Raw genomic sequence first — 19,672 nt, 5'->3', positions numbered from 1 at the left:
AAAGATGCCAACTAATAATCGACGGAAGTAACCCCACAATAATTCCCACTTGAGAATTAGTTGACGCACGTCTTAACCAAGCCGTCACTGTCTCCATCCAAGTATGACCAAGAGGTAGACCAAAAATATTAGCACAATAACGCCATACATTAAATGCAAACTCTCCTCCAAACAGAACATGATTTTGATCCTCATACTTACCTTCTTCACAACAATCACAACAAGAAACAATCGGGACCCCAATCCTTCTAAGACTATCATCAACACTCAAAGCTGTATTTCATGCTCTCCACATAAAAACCGAAATTTTAATAGGCAACAACCTATGCCATATCCAAGGATGCCAATCCAAATTAGAGCCTCTTATTCTAATACAATCCCATGCTAATTTAGTAGAAAAATTCCCACTCTCGTGTTTAGTCCAGATTAACACATCAGACCTTTCCTTACAACCGGCCAAAGCTTCAATAATATCATCAACATTATCCTGACCAACTAAAGAAATCAAAAGATCCATATCCCAACTATTATTCAGCATACACTCTTTTACTTTAATCCGCGGATTCCCCACCATCTGGAATTCCTCCAATAAAGGACCCATATCTCTCCATTTATCATACCAGAAAAAAATATTCCCCTCTCTCACTTTCCATTTTGAATTATTAAGCACATCAGGAATACTCTTAATAATCATTTTCCAAAATTTCGAACCTTTTTTTGTATCAATGAGAGACCAAGGAGAAGAACCCACATATTTTCCTTTAAAAAAATTTGCCCATAAGGATTTACCTTCAATTAAATTCCATGCAAGCCGCATATGCAATGCTTTTTGCATGTCCTCTAATTTATGCAAACCTAGGCCCCCTTCCTTTTCTCTCTTACAAATATTTTCCCACGACACCCACTTTTTTTTACCTTTCCCATTAACCTCCCCCCAAAAAAATGTACTCATCATACGATTTAAAACTTTAATAATAGATTGAGGAACCTGCAAACCAACAAATAAATGTAAAGCCATACTAGAAAGCACGTGCCGAAGAAGTATTAGATGGCCACCCGATGAGAGTAGCTTTATTTTCTAGCCACTAATTTTTTTCCAAACTTTGTTAACCATCTCTTCTAAATGCACATGCTTTAGACGCACCAATACAATCGGAACCCCAAGATATTTAAAGGGAAAGGAGCCTTCTGAGAACCCTTTCAATCTTTTTAGGGCTCTCTTACGAGCAACAGGAATTTTTGAAGAAAAAAATATGGCTGTTTTCTCTTTATTAATCATATGACCTGACCATGCTTCATACTTTTCAAATACCAATAAAAGTTCCCTAACAGATTTCTTACCCCCATTCAAAAAAATCACAATGTCATCTGCGTACATAGGGTGGGAAATCTGAGGAATACCTCTAGGTTGGGAGAAATTCCCAATCTTGTGTGATGACACACTCTGCTTCAAAAGACGAGAATGGACTTCCTGAATAATAATAAAAAGATAAGGCGATAATGGGTCCCCCTGACGTAACCCACGACCACCTTGGAAAAAACCTCTCATCGTTCCATTAAGCATTACAAAGTACCAAATATTCGAAATGCAAGCACGAATTAAATCACAAAAAGAATGAGAAAATCCAAAACAACGAAGAACCTCCAACAAAAAATGTCAATCTACTCGATCGTATGCTTTAGCCATATCAACTTTAATCATAATATTTCCTCCATGAGAGTCCTTGTTCAGGGAATGAACTATTTCCTGAGTAATACTAATATTCTCAAAAATATTCCTCCCAGGTATAAAAGCTCCTTACTCAAGGATATCAATTTGGGAAGAAAATCTGCCAGACGATTTACTATAATTTTTGAACAAATTTTATAGAATACCGAACACAGACTTATAGGCCTAAATTTGTCAAATCCAGTAGGCACGTCTGTCTTCGGAATTAGCACAATAAAAGAAGCTAAATAGAACCTTCGGAAGTTTTTTGAAAATAAAAAATTCAGAAACGGCTACCAAGACATCCATCTTAATCACCTCCCACCAAGTTTTAAAAAAACCTGCTCCAAAACCATCTGGCCCAGGAGAACTGTTTATCAGAATCGAAGAAAGAGCCTCCTTTACTTCATCCAATGAAGGGATACGACAAAGACATGTACAATCCTCAACATCAATAACCGGCGAAATCAAATATGATAAATCCGGGAGTGCTCGTGACTGGTTTGTATTTTTAAGAAAATCCGCAAAATACTCAACAGCTCCATTATGAATTTCTTCTGGCGAATTAAACTCAACCCCATCCGGAATTCTCATTCCTTTGATTCTTTTATGTCTTTTATTAGCTAACCACACATGAAAAAATTTAGAATTACGATCACCGTCCATATTCCATTTTATTTTAGCCATTTGAGCTAATCTGATATCTTCCCTACGTCCCCAAGAGTACAAATCATCCGAAGCCACCACAAGCTCCCTCTCGGCAACAATATCCCACTCTTTTTGCAGACACCCTTCAAGACCCTCAACCTTCACTTCCAAAGATTCAATATGAGCATTGGTCCTGCCAAACACTCACTTATTCCATTCACGAAGAGCCACTTTCACCTTTTTAAGCTTACAAGCAAGAATAACAAGCCCCGTCCCAACCACCTGCACAGACCACACCTGCTTTACAAAATCAATAAATTCTGGGTGCTCAACCCACATTTGTTGAAATCGAAATGGAGGAGGACCATAGGAATAAGGATCCTTAAGAAATTCAATTAGCATAGGACAATGATCCGAAGTCGTCCTTGGTAAGTACGAACAAGACGCCGTAGGGTACAAAGACATTAAATTTGCATCCAATAAAACACGATCCAGCTTAGCCCAAGCTCTAGCTAATCCACTCTGGCCATTACACCAAGAAAATTTACTACCTGGCAATTAAACCACCCTCATGGATCCATTGGTTAAAATCATCCATTGCCGCTATTGGCCTAGGACGACCACCCCTCATTTCCAAATTCGTACGAATAATATTAAAATCGCCAGCAAACAAACAAGGATCCTCATTCATACTATTCCACCTCAATTCCTCCCATAGAATCTGCCTATCCATCATATTACACTTTGCATAAATAAAATTACCCAAAACTTGAAATGATCCTCAACTATCCTTAAAGACAAAAACTGTGAGGTCATCCGAATAATTTGTACATTTAAATCATTCATCCACAAGACCCATATTTTCCCACCAACTTCTTCATTAGAAATTACATTATCAAAATGAAGAGTCCGCATGTAGGATTGAGCTTTAACAAAATTCTGGAAAGGCTCCATCAAGACTACCATCTTACAATTCAACTTTCTTTGCAATATTTTTAAACGTCCCATAGAGGACCCTAGTGCCCTAATATTCCACACCAAAATAGAACCTATCATAGAGACAATTTTGTGGCTCGAGTAATCACTCGATTAGAACTCCTAATTTTGTGGAATTTTTTTTTTCCTATATTTCCTCTTCTCAGTTTCTTCCTCTATGTCTGAGTGATACTCCTTGTCCTGCGAAAAAACTTCTGCATGAATATCAGGCTCCGGATCCGATAATGACCCTTCTTCTAAACAAAATGCATCATCAGTCCTATGGGCCTCTTCCGTAGACACTATTTCCACCTCCGCCAAAGGCTCTGTTTCCGTAGCCTTCTCTGCCTCTTGCCTCACTGCATCCGATTGCAACATATCATTATTTTGCCTCACCTCAGCAAAACTCTCCGTATTAACTGCCTCCCCTATTTCTGTTTCCACTACTAACTCTTCAATCAGCAAAGCAGATGCAGAGGCCCCTAATACCAAATTAACATCCGCATACTCTGCATCTACTTGTTCTACATTAAGTCTTGGTAATGTTAAAACCTTAGACCTAAGAACCAACTTTGTTTGGTCTTCCACCCCAGGTTCCTCCATAGCTGGTTCTTTAGGCTCTTCCATTTCTAGTTCTTGTTCACCATCTTTTGGTTGTTGTCGAACCCAAATTTTCTTTTCTGGTCTTTTTTTCCCAGCCCGACAAGTACGCACATTATGCCCCTGGATTTTACATATAGAATAGAAAGCAGACAGAGTTTCATACACAATCTCTTGCTTTCGAATGGAACCCAACTCCGCCATTCCAATCCAAAAATGGCAAATAGGTTCAATGGCCACATCCATCTCCACACAGATACGAGCACCATCAGTGCAAGTCGCACAACGTGTAGGATTTTCACGCCTAATAAATCTACCGATAGGAGCTGTCAAGATTTTAAGCAAAGATTCATGATAAAAGTTAGGAGGCAAACCTGGTAAAACAATCCAAACTGGCACAATTGATGGTTATTCCTCCTCCTTAAATTATGGCGTCCAGTGAAAGGCACGATATGGAATACCGTCCATATCACACACCTCCCTTGATAGTGCTTTCATGCAGTCCTCCTCCGAAGCCATACGAACAAAAACATGTCTCGGACGCCTCATGGTTGAAACAACTGGAGTACCTTCCAGGCTCCATCGATTTCGAATGAAGCTTCTGATAGCATCCAAAGACAGCCGATTGCGAAGGAACATCAGAACTATCGAGAACCTGAATGGTTCTGCCAAACGGAATATCTCCTCCTTGGAGAACTGAAAGAAAAGTTCTCCATCCTTGATTTTTGGCGCACGATGAGACACAGTCAACTCAGGAAGAGGCTGAGGGACCACCGAGACTAAATCCACAAACCGTCTACCAACGTCTTCAGCGGCTGCCATGCAGCCTTATGTGAAACTGGGAACAAAACTATGCAGAAGTTGAAAACTCAAGAAGTGTTTTCAAGAAGGCCGCAACATTTCTTGGAGAGCATTTCTTGGAGAGCATGCAGCAATACCTGGGTTATTCTCAAATACACTCATGAAACCGGGATTGGCACAAGGCCGTAATGTGTTGGCTAATAAAGCTCATGTCAACAACTGAGTTATTGTGTGTGAGTAATAATTCTTTATTTCCTTTAAGCAGTCATAATTCAAGTCTGAGACTACTATTGACTTTAGAGTAAAGGGTTTTTATTTCAGTAAGTGAGGATTTAATGCAGAGCATAACTTCATGATGCATAATAATCATTCTTTGTCTAGAAGTATCTCTCTTATATATATTTTATTATTATTAAAAATAGTGTAGGAAATGTTAGTATTTTTTACAATAATTTTTATTTTAGTTGGTTTTAGTTGCCGGTGGTAAACAGGCTTGCTTTCCTTGAGCCGTTTGTTATGAGCTTCATTATTTTGATCGTTATGCTCACTTTATTGTTTTTTATCTCGTTAATTTCTAGATGTAGGGTCCATTATTTTTATTTCTTCCCGTTATGTCCATTACGTTGTCCAGAATCTCTCTTTGTCCCGTTTATGTATATTTGTTTTGATCTTTTAGTACGGGTGTGATATATACTTGAGAATAAGTGAGATAAGAAAAATAAGTTTAGAGAGTATATATTTTTTAGAGTATTTTCAGATTAAAAAAAAAAAAAAAGTTCTTCTGGTGGAGCTTTGAGCTCAACCACTTGTGCACGGCTGGTTCGGGCTATACGACGATCAGTTGGGCTGTTGTATCCTAGAGGAGTCAAGTCAAGAAGAGTTCTGCTGAATTAATTAATTTGAGACTTTGTACACCGTAGATGGCTTAAATCTCCTTAAAGAAAGCGATATTTTCATGCCTCAGTCCAAACTGGTTTATTTTGAATATTAATTTCATTGTAATTTTTATTACATTATTGTATATTTCACTAACAAGTTATATCCAGAGAAATATGTACAGGTACATACTCACCGCACCCTGGTTTATTTTCTGTAAGATCAATATCCTCAAATGTCCCTAAAGGTTCAGCGATCCTTCTATTGGCTAGAGAGAATTCATACCATTTAAAGGAAGATAATACATACGAACTCAGAAAGACAAAAGATATTGGAGCCTAGGAAAGATCAAGACAACAATCATCTTCAGCCATCACCACCAAACTTTTATCAAGCGTCCAAGGACACCATTACTCATCACCCTTTCTTTATCACCTTTAGCAAAAAATTCCAGAAAGAAGGTATTTCCGCACATGTGGTAGATATGAAAACTCTTAGATGGTTTCCATATATTCTTCATCATGGTTTTGAAAGCTTCCCGATTGAAGGATTTATTTGATAAAAGTTTGAAAAAGCAGTGCTCAGCCTGAAACTTTGTATTCAATCACAAACTATCTTGGATAATAATCTCATTCTGTTCTATTTTCGACAATGATGAAGACAACTTCCACCGTACGTTCCGAGATGTCTTCATCCATGAATGAGAAAAAAACAAACTAAACAACCCTAGTGGATGGGCAAGAAAGCCTTGTATATATAGTCGACAAGAGAAAAGACTCATACCGCAGAGTGAGAGAGATGCCAAGTACGTACTCACATGGTCTTATACGTGTATATTTGAGCCTTTCTAATCATGTATTTTTAGAAGAAGAACTCAATTAATTTAGGAGGAATAAAACTAAAAAAAAAAAATAAATAAATAAAAATAAGTGTGGTGTGTCGAATGATCATGAGTAGAAAAGCTCGGGAGAGAAATAGTGTATATATAAGGTTCTAAAATGAGGGTTTTTTTAAAAAAAATAAACAAATAAAATAAAACTCGAGGATGGCATCATATATATATATATAATTATCCAATAGCAACGCGCGCGAAACATTATAACTACATAAGAGGCAAAACTAGGCAGAGGGGCTCCCAAAACGCTGCATTATCAGTGATGCTTCATGTACTGATCATCATGGAAGGCTAGCTAATAATTATCATCAAAAGCACATATAGCTAGTCAGTACCCTGTGCGCTTGACATTGTGATGAAGGCCTGCTGGCAGCCACATCCTGTATTTGATGTAGCTAGCTACTTCCCCATATTCTAATTCCTTTTAATTGAGGTTTATCTTGGCGTCTTTCTTCCCATTAATGGCTCCTTATATCGAAAGTAAAAGAATCATGCTACTTTCCCAGAAGCCTTCTACGATAATTACTTTAATTTTCACATCAGAAATGTATTGATGATCAGTGTGTCAATAAAGAAGCTGTTTGCAAATTAACCCATAATATACGCATGTGTGTAACTCTTTATCAACAGTACTACTTGATCTGTAATCTTCAAATACAGAATACCTTTCTGATCATGCTGATGATGATCTGCAGAGAGTAAAAAGCATTAATCCCAAAACCTGTAATTGCTTTTCTACAAAGAGGAAGTTGCTCAAACTCAAAGGGCTTATAATCATCAGGCACCATATAAAGCAAAAAGTCAAAAAGTTTTAAAGAAGTGGTTAGCAGTTACAAAAGTAGGCGCCTTTGAGAAGTATGATTCGGCCTTTAATTCGCTCAACAACGACCATATGACATGCAGTATTATATATACATGGATTTAAGATTGGAAGTTATAATTGTTTCTGTTCCCATTCACCACCTTTAGCTTGAAGGATTGAGATTGAGATATTGCAAGGAAAAAAAAAAAAAAAAAGGAAATTCACTCAGCTGGCATCCATTAGCTAGGAGATAATAAAGTTATAAGCAGACAAAGATATATATATATATATATATATATATATATATATAATTATATATAAAAGATAAATATAGGCTTCTAATTTTATCGTTCTAAATGGTCATTCATGATCAGGTTTGTTCCAACCACATTTTTCCGATCCTTTTATGTCTCACCCAAATTATAAGTCTAAAAGTAGTGTATCCTAGTCGCCAAACATCTCACCTATAATACATAATGTTATCTTATGAAATACGCGTATGCATGTCGGCAATTATGCTAGCTTGCTCGATCGAATATTGAATGCTCGCAGAGGTCCATTGCATGCAGCACGCACGAACGTCGTACCTCTTGGAAATTTGCGCTTAAATATCAGCAATGGTCCCGAATGTTTATATAGGTAGTGCTATATATATATATATATATATATATATGATAATTTTCTGTATTGAACCTTGTTTCTCGATCTCCTATAATCTGGAGTCTTCCCCTGAGATAAATATATAATATCTTCTCAATTAGAATAAGCTTAAGTTGAAACTAACATGACATGCATAAAGCCCTCGCACCAGCCATTTTACAATACAAAGAATCAATAACTCAGTATACAATTGTTGATCGACTCCCTAAAGCCCCTTTAATTAGCTAGAGACTATTCCATCTAACAGCCATCTGTTAACACTTCAAAAAAGATTCCATCAAATTCTTGCTTAAATTTGAAAGTTTCAAGTAGAAGATCAGATAAATATTTGAATAATCATGGACCTTACAACATTTATTAATTGTTGCCCTTATGGATTTTTCGTACACTGCTTAATGTTCAATTTTTTTTGCAAAACCCACTCCATCATATGAGTTATTACCTCATCTCATCATTACAATTTTTTTAAATTTTCACACTAAATATAATAAACAATTCAATTTTTTCAAATCCCAAAATAATAATAATATTCTAACAATATTTTATACAACTCATCTAAAACAATTTCATCTCATATCATCTCTCAATCCAAATGGAGCCTAAAGGGATCATCTTGATCCCAATCTCTCTCTCTCTCTCTCTATATATATATATATGTATGTATGTATGTATGTATAGTTATTCCATATTCAAGTCCCTTTTTGACTTCTTATTTTCCAGCCTTCCGCTTAATTTATAATATGGAAAATTGGCGATGCTATTATATTAGCATGCATGCACATAAAAACTATGAAAATGAGTTTTGTACGTCCCATTGATATATATATATATATATAGTGTCTGAGCCCAGCATGCTGGCATTCCTGATTGACTAATTCCATGTTAATCAAACCCCAAGAAACACGTTCTGCATATCGTGTTTAATTAAAATATTCAGTCTAGACATGTAGAGTAATACAGCCTTTTAATTTCCATGCATAATATAGTGCGCGCCATGCATGCATTAATCTATGCTAATTAATTTGTCCTATATATATATATTGATAGCCGCTTCTGCTTGTAATTGAATACAAATTAAGGCATGAAAACAAGCTCATTTCGTCCTGGCAATGAAGGACATGAAAAAACTGGATTCTGGTATTTGGTGTATTCATTTATTATCTCATGAGATTAATGGCAGATCTAGTACTGGATCATCTTAATTAAAGACGTTTCCCTTCCAGTAGTTGTATGCATGGATCGGTTTGGTATGAAGTAGATTGCGACGACATATCAAACTTGTCGTTATCCAGAGTTCAGACCCTAATTTATTTAATTTGACAAAAACTACATATAAATTCACAATATCATCGATCCATAGAGGGACCCTAATAATATTTCCAATCCGAACGCCTCTCTACGTCTCCCGATGCACATTTTTTTTCATTAATAAATTTATTTTTTGCATGAAAAATATATTTACATATATATATATATATATATAGTACTGTAAAGTGAATTGGGTGGGAGGACAAGAGTCAATGGCAGTTAAAACTAAGCTCATCTATTAACTTTCCACCCAATCCTCTTCGGACATACCTTCTACTCTCCGTGAAGTCCAGAACCATCCGATCAACCCCCTGATCACTTCCTCGTTTTCTTTTCCACTAAGAGAGAGAGAGAGCAAGCACTGGAGCAGCTAGCAGACATTGATACAAAAAAGAATGGAAGAAAAAAACTACAAGATAGAGAGCTGCAACCATAGCAGTGAATTTCAAGTCTCCACGCATCTTCTTTTACCATAAAACACACACCTTTCCCAGCTTATCTTTATACCTTTTGTTTTTTTATTAAACAATCATGTGTTGCTTCTTGTATCCTCAACCCCAGTTCTGAGATCCTCACACACACTAGGACTCACGGCCATGGAGTTCGATCTTGAAAACCCGTTGACTAATTTACACGAAACCAACTCCGACACGATCGCTTCTCTCTTCCTTATTGAATGTGATCACATGCCACTAGAAAACTACTTTCAGAGTCTCCAAACCAACGGTTTTGATATTTCTGTTCGACATGAAATCATTTCTGAAATTTCCAAGGTATTCATTCTTTTGCTCGTGTTTATTTATTGGGATATCTTTACCTTTTTATCGGAAGAGAAGAGGAAAACGTACAATGAAGTGTTTGAATTTTTGTTGGAAAATATATATACTTCATCTTGTTCTTCAAAAAACCAAAAGCATTTGTTTTTTTTATGGTACTGATCTATGTTTGTTTTTCCCAGTTCTGTTGCAGGTTCGATCCGCTCTTATCGTACCTTGCCGTTAATTATCTTGATCGGTTCTTGTCTAGCCAAGGGATGCTGGTAAAGAAACTTGATTACATTCTGGAGACTTGAACAGTTTTTCATCTGTCATTAATTATTGTACTATTTTTTTTTTTAATGTTTGGCTTTTTAAAATTATAGCAGTTTGAAAGTAGATATTTGTGAGTGTATATTTATAGCTTTTGGCTTAAAAAAAAAACATGTCGTATTGATTATTTTCTCGTGTTTTTTTTGGAACAAACAAGGTATTTCTGGAATTCCAACATAAATGGCACATTACTTGCATGTTTTAAGGGTTCAATTGCTTTGATATATTCTAAGAATGATCTTGATATAACAGCAACCAAAGCCATGGATCCTAAGTCTTCTTGCAATCTCCTGCATTTCTCTAGCTGCCAAGATGATGAAAGCAGAGGTTTCCCTCGTTGATTTTCAGGTAAATCTACATGCCAACATAATGTAAACCAAATAATTGATGAAAAAGTACTTTCAATATTCAGAAAAGCTTATCTAACTCTCTGTTTTTTGCTTGGAATAGGGTGATGGAGGTTTTATTTTTGACCCGCAAACAATAGAGAGAATGGAGATCCTCATCTTGGGTGCTCTAAAATGGCGAATGCGTTCGATCACACCCTTTTCTTTCATTTCTTATTACATATCTCTGTTCCAACTTAAAGACCCACCATTGTGGCAGTCTCTCAAAGCTCGAGCTACTGAAATCATATTCAAATCTCAAAATGGTACGTACCCAGAAAAGAAATATTCACAAAAAAGAAAAGTCAACATGCCATTGGCATGATTGGCCGGGCTCCTCCTCTGATTCAACTAACAAATCTTTATTTCGTTATCAGATATCAAGCTTTTGGAGATGAAGCCTTCTATTATTGCTGCATCAGCGCTTCTTTACGCTGCTCATGAATTATTACCCTTGCAATATCCGTTCTTCAGAAAAGCAGTATTTTGTTGTTCATATGTAAATAAAGTAAATATTCCAACTCTCATCCTTTCAAAATTTTCTTTTCATTGTGGTAAATTTGGTCAACATTTTGAAAGCATTCCAGCAAGATGAAACTAATGCTCTATAAAGTTACCAAAGTGATGATGCTCTTTTCTCCTATGTTTTCACTATAAAAATGGTACAAAATTGTTGCAGGAAAACTTGTTGCAATGCTACTATGCAATGCAGGACATAGTGATGGATGGGTACGAGTCAGTGTTCGATCTGGCATCGAGCTCAATCACACCGGTCAGTGTGTTAGAGCAGCAGTTTCCAAGCTCCGAATATGGAGAAACCAATGGCACAACTCCAACCACAACCATTAGATCAGCAGAGATGAGGGACATCAAGAGGAGGAAAATCATTAATTACTGTGACAATCTCACGGTCCAGATTTCTCGGATTCAACAATGCTGAGGAAAGCCTGATTCCAGAGTTAATTCACTGTTCCTTTACTTTACCTGCTTCGAGTAACAAACAGAAAGTGAGAAAGAGAAAGGGACAAAATCACTGCTGTATTAATATCTCCGCATGGCCCATTTCTTTGCCTAAAACAGATTGACGAGGAAGGAAGGAAAGAAAGAAGAAAGAAGAGAATTTTTGTTTCCATTGATTTTTCTAGGAACCAAACAAAAGACAAAAACACAACTTTGAATTGTATGGTTGAATTTTTAGTATCTCATGTTTTGGCTTTAGTGTGGCTGTGTTTGTTTCTGGAAAAGTAATAACAATATTATTGACAGCAAAAAAATATTTTCCTTCGACCAACGAATTTTGTATTGTAAACAGAATCTTAAGAAGGATAAGAGAAAAAATAAACAGAGAGATATTTACAATGCCCGAATGTTGTGTAATCTTTTAAAAAAAAAATGAGTAATTATATAATTTATATGATAAAAAAATTAATTTTTTAATAATAAATTTGTCTATTTTTTAAAAATATTGTGCAGTACTTACGCAATCTACAGCTATACAAAGATTTAATACAATATATAATAAACCTATTTAGTCGGATTAATTGCCAACATATATACTTCTTCCCAGCATTTTTCTAAAGACTCACTCTCTAATCTTGTGAAAAAAATTATTAATCTTTTAATGGTTTGGTGCAAACCCATCGATGGTCCCCAGCCAAATGAGATATCCTTATCGAAGATATAATCTGGAGATATCTGTTCCTGTACCTGGAAGATGATAGCAACCGCACATAGGGATTTTGGACCACTAGATTAGTTGATCTTTCTCTTACATGTCAAGGATGATTATTCAAAAGTTTTATATTGTGGCTCTACATGAATGGGTGACAAGGTGCCACCCACATCGCCTATTAAGTGCATCTTAGGTATTATTTAAAGATCCATAATTTAATTTACCACCCATCTTAGGTATTATTTAAAGAAGTTCTACAAACATAAAGATATTACATAAAAGTAAACTCACAACTGACGTGACTTTACGTAATCTGTTAGATCTACTTTACAATAAAAATAATTTTACAATCCGACATACTGCATCAAACCACATCAGTTTGTAAATTTACTTTTGTAAAATCTCTTTGTAGTTAAAATATTTTTCTATTTTTATTACTCTTGTTGTATATGAAAAATTCTACTTAAACACTCTTGTACATACCACACACTTACTTTATTTATTTATTATTTATTTATTTTTTTGTTCTCTTAATAAGTATGCAATGTAGAGTTGTGAGGAAAAGAACTCGTTGTATATACATATATTATCATGGTGCTACTTCCATGCTATCTAAACAACGAAAATTAGAGGTTAAAATTGGCAAAAAATTATGAATAAAGAGAAACTCTTAGATATACTCTGAGATTAAAGTTTTAAAATTACATCAATCAAAGATTCCCTTCAAAACCCACAAGCTGGGCTTAAACAACTAACCAAAAATGATAAAATTATAATTAAGGCCAAATAATAGAATACAAAATAAGATAATTATGGCTAAAATCTAACCTAAGAATCTGGAATAAAATCATTATTAAAGATAAACATTATTATAAAATAAAATTAATCAAAAATAAAATGGTTAACTAAAATTGACAATTCAGAGGTAAAAATGGCTAATTTTGGGGTCAAGGAGGGCCCCACCAGGCAAATCTTGGTTACCCCGACATGTGCGCCAAAAAAGAACTTTCGTATTGGGGTCATATGCTTGATTCTGACAATTGTAGTCAAAATTATAGTTAAAATATGGATATCGCCACTTCTCATGCACCCAACCAAGATATAAGTCTCCTCACCCAACGAGGGATAAGTCTCCTCGCCTAAATTTGCCGCTTCTCACTCAATTATTTATCTCTTCCCACCAGTTTTGTATTGGTCTACCTTTTTGAAGTAGTCTAGTGCTTTTAACGTCGCATCTATCAATCGAGCCTCATTGTCTTCAGATTTAGACTCAGCATGCATCAAAGTTCTTCATTTTATACACTTTTTACTTATTTTGATGTTTCTTATAAAACAATATATTACAGTTATATTTAAAGAAATTCTATAAAATTAGTAAATCTATAAATTAATTTGGATTCATATGATACAACGTTAAATTTATTTTACAATAAAATTATTAGCTTTATAATTTAACATATCATATCAAGTCACATCAATTTATAAATTTACTTTTATGAGATCTATTTATAGCTAAAGCATTTGTCGTTGCCAAATTGCAGTTCAAGCCAACAACTTTTGCTACATGCATTGATACAACGTCACGCTTTTACTTCGTACTTCGTACTTCGTACTTCGTATTGAATAACCCATGAATTGGCGAATTAGGCATGCTACATGCATTGGTACTCTTTGTATATAAAAATCATTTCCCATCGATGTAATATATTTTCGGTATTAATATGAAATAATCTTAATGGCCATTGAAAAAACAGGCCGAGATTGCAATGAAAAATCCCAATTCATAATGGCCATAGATGTGAACATCTGAATATATATGGAAAATGCAATATTGAACCCTTAATTTTTTGTAAAGCATGCAGAATGGAAGCTTTTGATTTACATAATTACAATCAGCTTGATTTTACAAGCTAAAAAAATGGTCATAATTTCCCGATATGACCACAATTAGCGAGACAAAATCCAACCTTTGAAAAGGACAATGGTAAAGAAAGTTGGAGTGGCATGGAACCAACGAATATCGATTAATAACATCTGCCTCACCAATTTCCATCGCCCACTGAACATGAATAGTAAACATGAAATAAATAGGGACGTACAGAGATTGTAAAAGATTGTTTGGATTGGACAAGTTTCTTGATTTCAGTGGTTCTCTTACAAGCTGCGCGCTAGTGTTAGACCCCCACGTCGAGTGGCCTCAAGGAGAGCAGCACAAACCCTAACCATGGTGGGTACTAGCACCATGGTTAACCCACAACCATGCCTCCACAGCATGCGGGCTGGGGCTAGCAAACCTACTGACATTGTATGACCTACAAACCCGGTAGCACAAATATTACGCTGACCTTGATTGTGTATGACGACGCCGACCCTGGGAACCGCCCAGCAGCACATCTTGTGTGACACCAGAGGCGTAGTGAACTACGCCGCCAGGGCATAGCGGTCTTGCGCGGGGCCGTCTTTACCCGGTCGTTGTGATTACGTAATGGCAGCCACCATGGTTGACCCGATCGTGGCGTATGCTGCTGACCGGTACGACCATGCGCCGCACCGACGATTGGATATCACGCGTATGCCTGCATGCATGCATCTGCTGACACCAGCGGGCTAACTGCGCCCCATAATGCCATCAACCCCTTGGCTCCGACGGAATACCATCGCGAGGCTTGGTCAGTGGCATGCCATCCAGGCGTGCCATCCAGCGCACGGCTCCAGCCCGTGCCATGCAGCCAACGCCCACGGCACCCCCGTGGGCCATGCCGAACCAACACTTAGCCATGCAGCCAACGCCCAAGCCAACCACATGGGCCATGCCGAACCAACACTTAGCCATGGACCAACCAACCAACATGCAACCACTTAACCCACCTTGGGTCCGTGCATGTCACACCATGGTTTAGTCCATGGCTCCCTTTTAATTGTTTTACTTATTTAGTCCTTTGATTATTTGTTATTTACTTTGAAGGGACCATTTTAGGGTTTCCAAGTTGTAACCTATAAATAGGACCCCTAGTCATTTCATTTCCATCTTTTGGCAAAACTCTAGAGAGAGAACATTGTGGAGAGATCATCTTTCGGTGCAAGAGCACTTGGGCAATTTGGGTGCAATCCGTGAATCCCAAATTGATTTATCATTTTATGTAGTTTAATCATTCCTTGTGCAATACGTGAATCAAGGCTTGATTGTTCATTTGATCTTTGTGTCATTTTAGTTCATTCAAGAGCAATAGTATTCTATATATTGTTCTTGGAGTTCTACATTTGTTCTTGAAGTTCTTCATTATTTTTGGTCTCTCAATCCGTGTGAATCCACATTTCGACTATAACAAGTGTTAGTCAACTTTCCATAAGTTGCCCTAACCCTTTTGGTTGTCATAGCCGAATTGCATCACTTGGTAGGTCAATTCCCATTCGGCCAACTATTGCCTTATTGGGACTTGCCTAGCCGCCACCCAACATTCCTTTTGCATCCATCATCATTAGGAAACTTTCCTAATTCCCATACTACCCTATTTCGGCAACCCTAGCCACCACACCTACATCCCATATTGAGCTAACCCTAGCCGCCAACTACCTTCCTAATTTGATAAACCCTAGCCGCCATTACCCTTTTGCCAATTCGGGAAACCCTACCATACCTCATGGCCGTGCATCACCCATCATCCAACCCTACACTTACATCATCCAATCTTAATATCATTTACCAATTCTAGCCGAAATACATCTTCTCCCATTGACACATTGGTCATCTTGACCTACATTGGACGTGGACCAAGCAAGAGAAGGACTTGGACTCGGTCATCTCAAGGTTACTATTGGCTTAGCAAGGCAAGTGTTTAGGGACTAGACCGGGGTCCCTAACAGCTAGGCCGTGCTAGCCATGCAACACATGCAGTACTGCAATTAAGTTCTGGTTCCCCCTCCCCCCCATGCAGTACTGAGTCACATGTAACCTGAGAGAGAGAGAGAGAGAGAGAGAAGTCAGTCACAATGATATGCCTCCAAAGCTCATAAATGTGAGGGTGGCTACTTGTCTCTATATATGTTCCGAAGTTTATCCTGTGCGACGTACAGAGCTTTAAAGCACCGCGCGCGCTAGCTTGGCCTAAATGTATGCATGGGTGGCGCTTTGTCTCCTAGTTGTAGGAATCGGTTGATGTAGTGGGAGGAACTTACTAGTTTAACACCTCTCTATTGACCTCTGCACAATGCTTGAGGACAAGGATTAATGCTAACCACCCGTCACAGATAACACTTTTTTCGTTTAAAAAAATCCATTAAAAAATAATATACTTGTTGACATACCAAACACAGTATTGATATACAAATCTATCACAATTTCTCAATATATAAAAAATATATATTTTTTAATTTTTGTTAATAATAATTATAAGAGAAGTGATACAGCTACAAAAAAATTATCATAAAAGGAAATTCATTAACTGACACGAATCATATAATACGTTACATCTATTTTATAATCTAACGTATCACATCATATAACATCAATTTATTACTTTACTTTTATGAAATTAATACATTTTTTTTAATTATACTAAAAAAAAGGTTATTTACGGGACCAACTTATAATTAATAGAACTCGTTTCCACGAAAGAGCCTATAATTAAGGCCCATAATATTTTAGTTGTATGGGCTGTGACTCTAAGAGCCAGAGGTTAACGAAACACTGCAAACTGAAGTTTGCTAAGGGCCCATTCATGTACTCCTATAATATTTGAGTTTCGTTGATTATGGACCTTGGCTCTAGCTAGCTTGTGGGTTTTGTCCAAGTTCGATTGGGTCCTATTCTTTCAGTCTGGAGATTTTGCATGTCTCACGGTGTCAATTTGTACCAAAGTCGTTTCGTCCCAATGGAGTACATTACAAATCTTAGAACACCGAGCCGAACAGACTTGTGAATACAAATTTATGATCGATTATTAAACGATATAATTCGTATAAAACTCTGCTCGACTAATGAAAGCAAATGTATAAACTCGAATAGTTTCGTATTTATCGTTTTTTACAGTGTTATCGTCATATTATAATGAGAATATTTAAAATATTCAGATTAGAGTAAATCATCTTATTTGAATCTAATTAATGATATATATATATATACACAACATTTATAATGATATTATAAAATTTGCTCATCAATAGCTTTAGATAAAATTATAAAATACAATATAAATAATCTATATATTCTATCTAAATAGGGATGCAAATGGTCTGGTTCGGTCTGGCGATCTATCATTTTTTCAAACTGGATCGGACTGAACACCCAAAGGAACCGAACTGGTCAGGTCGGTCCATTCGGTCTAGCCTGATTTTAAAAAAATTTATTTAAAATACTAAATTAAATTAAGTGACTTATTAATGTGGATTATGTAACAAATTCAATAAAAATATATTTTATATGGTCAATGATAATAAATTAGATGAAAATTATATTATTAATTTATATAATTACTATATAATTAACTAATTGATATTATATATTAGTTAATTCATAGAATATTAACAAGTGTTAATAACATATTTAAAATTTTATATTGTTAATAGTGATAGGTTAGATGAAGATATACATATATATATATAAAATATTGTTAATTTATAGAATATTTACAAGTATTAATAATATATTTAAAATTTTATATTGTTAATTGTACAATTATTATATAAAAAATATATATAATATTTTTTTATATTTATTTTTCATTCGGTCCGGTTCGGTCCGATCCAGAAAAATCCTAGACCGTGGACTGGATTGAAACTTTTCGATCTTCTAAAACTTAGACCGAGACCGACTGGTCTCAATCTCGGTCCGGTCGGTCCGACTGGACCGTTTATCACCCTTAGTTACAAATAACAATGTTACATTGAATCAGGATGATAGGAGATTTGAGAAGAGTGGTTTGGTGGTCCTTGATACCTTAATGGATGCTCATAGTGGGATGGAGGGAAGGAGGGTGGTCTAGGATGTGTTGACTGAATCTGTAGCTAATGTGCTTGATAAAATTAGTCAAAGCAATGGAAAGAGGGGTGAGGGAGGGCTAGTCTCTAAGAAAGGGCAGGTAGCACAAAAAACTAAAAGGGAGATTGCGAATAGCTTTGAATCAACAGAGGAGGGGCTTGTGGCTTCTGAGGTTGCAGTTAGTATACAACAAATGTCCAGTACTGAGTTACACCTTGCTGGCAAGAAGGGGAAGACAGAAAGGGAGCGATAGAAGAGAAGGGCACGCAATGCAAGTAATAATAATATTGGTGTGATATTATTTGATGGCAAAAGAAAATTGGTTGATGAGGGGGACCATAATTATGTAGAGGGCTTGTTGAAGAAAGGCAAACAAAGTCGGAGGGTTAAGTGGGTGGATTGTGAAAAGATAATGGCAAAGGATGCTAGTCAACCCCGCCTAGCATCCTTGCCAAGCATTATGAAAATATTAAGTTAGAACTGTTGAGGGCTTGGGAACCCTCAGATAGTTCAAAGCCTTCACCTAATGGTAAAGGATAAGAAACCCAAGATGATATTTCTAATGGAGACAAAACTAGCAGCATGGAAGTATGATGGTATTAAGAAGAAAATGGATTGGGAGGACTGTTTTATTGTTGATCCAAGGGGTAGAAAGGGTGGTTTGGCTCAATTTTGGAATAGAGATGTAAAAGTGGAGATAGTCAATTTCTCTCACCACCATATTAATGCATCAATCATAAGTGAGTAAACAAATATGTCATGGCTATTTACTGGATTTTATGGCCACCTTGAAACATGTAAAAGAAGAGCTTCATGGAGCTTGTTCTCAATGTTGAATCCCTCTGTTGAGATGCCATGGTGTATAATGGGAGATTTTAATAAGATTGCATATCGAGACGAGAAGATGGGAGGGAAACCCAGACCAAAAGCATAAATGGAAGATTTCAGATAGTATTTTCGATTTGGGGTGAAGGGGGAGTATGTTCACTTGGAGTAATAATCATTCAGATAAGAGTAATGTTACATGCAGTCGTGGAGTGCGCAAATGTCATGCAGTCACTTTGAAAAAGAGTAGTGTCTACTATTAAAAAATTATTATTTTTTCATGTGGGTCCTATATTTATTCACCTTTTTCAAAGTGATTGCATGGCGCTTGCGCACTCATGACCCCAACTATCATTTCTCTTAAGATAATACCTTTATAAATGAGAGGCTTGATAGAGCAGTTGCTAATCCAAAATGGATTGATATATTTTGAACCTCATTAATAAGAACT

General features: G+C 36.3%; 1 protein-coding gene across 1 annotated transcript; it reads left to right on the top strand.

Moving 5' to 3' along the window:
• The first annotated feature begins 9,540 nt into the window (after positions 1-9,540).
• Positions 9,541-12,005, top strand: LOC108999728 (putative cyclin-D6-1). Its single transcript, XM_018976634.2, has 6 exons — positions 9,541-10,046; positions 10,232-10,312; positions 10,614-10,709; positions 10,812-11,013; positions 11,125-11,255; positions 11,427-12,005. Exons 1-6 carry the CDS (start codon positions 9,870-9,872, stop codon positions 11,685-11,687), a joined length of 948 nt encoding a protein of 315 aa, XP_018832179.2. The 5' UTR covers positions 9,541-9,869; the 3' UTR covers positions 11,688-12,005.
• Positions 12,006-19,672: the final 7,667 nt, after the last annotated feature.

This window comes from Juglans regia, chromosome 10 (assembly GCF_001411555.2).
Source record: "Juglans regia cultivar Chandler chromosome 10, Walnut 2.0, whole genome shotgun sequence".
NCBI lineage: Eukaryota > Viridiplantae > Streptophyta > Magnoliopsida > Fagales > Juglandaceae > Juglans > Juglans regia.
Note: the sequence above shows the minus strand (reverse complement) of the source record. Positions and strands in the feature narration are given on the sequence as shown.